At 36.4% G+C, this 4,456-nt stretch overlaps 1 protein-coding gene across 1 annotated transcript in view; it reads left to right on the top strand.

Moving 5' to 3' along the window:
• The window catches only part of LOC107098264 (collagen alpha-1(XIV) chain-like), a 9,216-nt gene extending 6,701 nt beyond the window's left edge, over positions 1-2,515 (top strand). The window contains exon 11 of the mRNA XM_015395834.1: positions 1,639-2,515. Within this exon, the coding sequence (XP_015251320.1) occupies positions 1,639-1,892 (254 nt within the window). The 3' untranslated portion in view covers positions 1,893-2,515. The remainder of the gene's footprint in view (positions 1-1,638) is intronic.
• The last annotated feature ends 1,941 nt before the right edge of the window (positions 2,516-4,456 follow it).

Below are 4,456 nucleotides of genomic sequence, written 5' to 3'. Positions count from 1 at the left end.
AAAGCCGACCCTTCCTGTAGCATCATGCATCAATAATGCAGCATCATGCATCAATAATGCAGCATCATGGGATGATGCAGTATCATGCAGTGATGCAACATAGAAACAGACAGGTATAAAATGGATCCTGTATTGTTACTGAGTGTGTTTCAAAGTTTCATATTCCACCTTTAAATGCAGCATCTTGCTGTGTCAGTGCATGATGCTGCATCAATGCATGCACCCCATGCCTGTTATGGACAAAGCACAAAGAAAAAGATCTACAAACAAAGGAGTCGTGTGTTTGTTGACCAAAAACTCGACAGCATGAACTACCTTTTGCCATTTAATGTATAGTTGTGCTGATGTTTGATGTGTGTTGATCTTAAAGGTCACACAGCAGTCTGAATGTCAGAGTGGCATGCAACTCATTTTGTTGTGGCTTATCATGCAACTCATGCATGTTTTGACCTTTCTTCTGATTTTTGTATTTGTCTCCAAACCATCGTCTTAATCTGTTACTGTCTAGCTTCACAGGTAAAACATTATGATAGTTTCTGAACGGTATCTGCAAAGCAACAACAGATTACAGCTTTAACCATCACAGAGGCTTCAAGCTAAAGAAGTTGATAAGGGTTTTCTCAGCGCATTGCCTGATTAAAACCTCCACCGTGAGCATATTTTCAAATCTGTGGAGTTTATGATCAGTTTCAAGAAATTACAGTAAAATATACCAGGTTTTAGACTAATTGAATGTTAACACTTTGTCCTTATGATAAATATTAAATAAATAGATTAGAATGTAATCTTTTTTTAGCTATTTATTTAGTGATGATGGGAGACTCAGCTGGATATAGTAAATCTAAAATTTTTGCTCAGAGAAACACTGATATGTACCAGTTTAAATACGTAGATTATCAGATTAATTACATATTTTGAGATGGTTTGTATGTTAAATGAAAATAGAACATAATAAATGTTCTATGGTTTGAGGCTTTATAGTGTTAAGTCAAGATAAACCATAAAATAACCTGACAATCATCTTTCCCTGACTTTTTCTTCTAGATTATGATCCACGTCCTGTTTTTTAATCCAAAGCCTTTACTGACTTTGTACAAACTCCAGTAACAAAGATCACTTCTCTTAGGCAACTAAAAGCCTCAAGACAGATCTTAATTTGTAAAACGCACGTTTTAACATTTAGTAACATAAAGTCTTAAGAGAGATTGATTTTATACTAGTGTTGAGTCTGAATGAAAGCTAACGATAACAAATCTAATATCTGGTGAAAAAACAATGGAAAATGTGAATTAAGATTAAATATTACTTCTAACTCTAAACTTAAAGCTTTTTGTCCCAAACCTCTAACAGCTCTTAGCTCTTAGTCCTCTTAATCCATAACCTTGGTACTTATGGTCTTATAACCCTTGCTAACCCTTGTTCTTCTTTCTTTATACCTTCATTCTTTTCTCTATCCATCCTTCCGCTAACCCAAATAAATCCCAACAAACCGCCCTCAATGCACTGCTCTCCTTGGTGATGGGAATCTGCCAACTTTTGGGGTTTTCGCTGACCTCTTCCTCGACTCGGTGATCATTTCCTGGGTGACTGGGAACGCAGAAGGTGAAGAAACCACTGACATCCGCGGTATCCCCTCAGTCCAACTGCCATCCAGCGTCTTCCAAAACTACGGAGAGGCGGAAGAGGACGACCCGTACCGCTACTACCAGCCCAACTACCCCGCTCCCCAACCCGTGGCTCCCGATGACCCCGCGCTGGCGTTCGAAGACGCCGAGCCCAGTTCCCCCGACGTGTACCGTAGCACAAGGAGCATAAAGGTGGAAAAGGAGCAAGATGGATCCAAGAGAAGAATAAAGAGAGGAATGAAGAATCTTCCTGGACTAACTAACTGAGGAGACAGAGGGCCGCCTGCTGTTTGTGATTGGAAGGCTCTGAGCCATTATGAACTAATCAACAAGTGCCTGATGCAGGGGTTTCTAACGGACATTAGAGATGGAGCGGGAGGGGGGTGAGGTTAGGAAAATATAACTCATCTATGCTATTGAATTAACGTCAAGGAAACTGAGTTATTTTGTTTTATTCATTTTGTGGAGGTCAGGAAAAATGCTCAGAACGGTACTGAACTTTAGATCTTAATACACCAAACTTTGTCAGTATTCAATTCAATGATTTGTTTTCTGGTTATTAGTTGTTGTTTTTTTTTCACCTGGTTGTTTAAGTGCCTCCTAGTGTTTTTTCTAGTACCTTGATGGTAACGTATCTTGTCTTTGAAGGTCTGTTTTGATGCCAGGGGAAGTTTTGCTTCAGCCTCTCATTTTTACCTTTGACCAGAAAAAAAATATCAGATGGTTTTGATATAAACAATAATCTTTTTTTTTTTTTTTTTTTTTTAAGATCAACATCTTGTAATTGTTTACTTTGCTTGAGTCCAGCTGTGTCTTTAAAACTACAATCTGTGGGTGGTGTTTGATATACGCACTTCTGACTTGGAAAAATATGTTTATTTCCATTTTTTTTTAAAAAGGATATATTATAAGTATAAATATCTTACAACTTTAATTTAATCTGCTGTTACAGCCTTAAAGAAAAAGTGGACAGAAAATCTTTTTAGCACCTCCCATCCTCACACCAGACATATAAACAATGTCCGGCCCCTGTCGTTTATTCCTGAACTTCTAAATTATTGGGTGGGTCTAAAATTGACCCTTCAAAATAATTACAAATATAAAAATTATAGGTCTTTGTTTCAAACTAACTTAATTATATTCTGTTAACAAAATACACAGAAATCTGAAAGGAACTTGTGATTTACAAAATTTGTACATGAATGGCCAAAACATGTTTGTTTTGAAGGCATCTAAGTTTGCAGCAGGTCATTTTTTTCCATCTTCACAACTTGTATAATTATGGTTTTGCATGTTTTTATTTCCTTTTATCAAATAATATACTTATTTTGATCTGACTAGGACACAAACACTCCTAAGCCACATATCGATCTGGTTTTATAAATGTTTATTACTATAGTATGGAGCTAAAACTTGTGTTTAAGGAGGCAAATTAAGCTAAAACTTTATAAACTTTGGAATACTGAGGGAATAATTTTTTTTTTTTTATTTCAGTTGTTTTTTTCAACATTTCTTATCGTGAATTGTAATAAACCAGTTAGCCATCTGTTCCAAAAAAAAATCCTGTTGATATTTTCTGTGATTTCAAATCAGCTCTAGAAAATAATTTAATTCAATAAATTATCACACAAATTTATTTCTCATACATGCTTCGTTCATTATTTTAATTTCCATGCTGCACATCTTTTTAACTCCTGTTTTTCTTGCAGGCTTGAAGAAATTGAGCCATAATCTCAAATACACTTGATTTTGTAAATGTTTTTCCCGCTCAATTTGTTTTTCCTGAAGCATTTGGTCTGTTTGTGCAGTGTCTGATCAGTATGTTAAAAAAAAAATCAAAACAAAAAAAAATCAAGGAAGTAATTTATTTTTTAACTTGGTGTTGATTTTCTCAGAACAATAAAACTGAAGTACAAGCGTCTGGAGTTGTGTCTGTGCGTGGGATGGTTAATTGTGTTGCTTAGTCTTTGTAAGAAATGTGAACAAAATGGGAGAACTAATTAAACTCCTACAGGTAGCTTTAAAACGTGGAATGAAGCTGCAGGAAGCTGATTTAACACTTGGCAGGGAAGGTTGGACCACCCGGCTCAGCTTCACTCCTTCCAACTTTGAATAATTACTTATTTGAAGTTAAATAAGCAACAGGAGGGAAAGTGTTCAGCTGTGCTGTCGGACTGGACTCCAGTATAACACCTGTTCCAAAATGGTGGTGGTAATTAAAACTTCCCCAAAGGTCTGAACTTTACCTATTATTCTAAATTAAATACATTATTACAGTAGCAGCCTTTCAAAATAGCCCTTCCCAGTCAAACGGCAGCAGAATGGCAGCCCAATCCCCTGTGACTCCCAGCAGAATGCCCTCCAACTTCCAGCCAATGGAGTGACGCCCTCCTTCTCCTAGGCGTGCATATTTCCCTAAATTACAGGGTCTGATCAGGTGATGGGGCTTCCCTTTAGTTCTTAATGTCCACAAATCATGAAAGAGAGAATATTTTAGTACAAATATTGATGTTTAAAAAGGAATTGTAGGGGACCAGCCAAGGGCCCATTAAGGAAAGTTAGGACATTTTGAATGGCTAATCCTGTACAGTCAGAAGTTTGCAGTCATTAAATGCTGTAATAGTTTGTGGCATTTACAGGAGTTTTAGTTTGAAGATATTTTGGAATATTTTTCTTATCAATACACCCAGGCATCAACATAATTATGCAAAGGCTATAAAGCTACAAAGCCTAAAGCCTGATATAAAAAAACAGATCTTTTAAACTGATATTCGCAGCTATCTGCACAGTTAACAATGGTGAGATGATATAGTTGGATAAAAACTCATCAT

This window comes from Cyprinodon variegatus, unplaced genomic scaffold, assembly GCF_000732505.1.
Source record: "Cyprinodon variegatus isolate N-32 unplaced genomic scaffold, C_variegatus-1.0 Scaffold763, whole genome shotgun sequence".
In the NCBI taxonomy this organism is placed as follows: Eukaryota; Metazoa; Chordata; class Actinopteri; order Cyprinodontiformes; family Cyprinodontidae; genus Cyprinodon; species Cyprinodon variegatus.
This window is presented reverse-complemented; position numbering and strand designations above follow the sequence as displayed.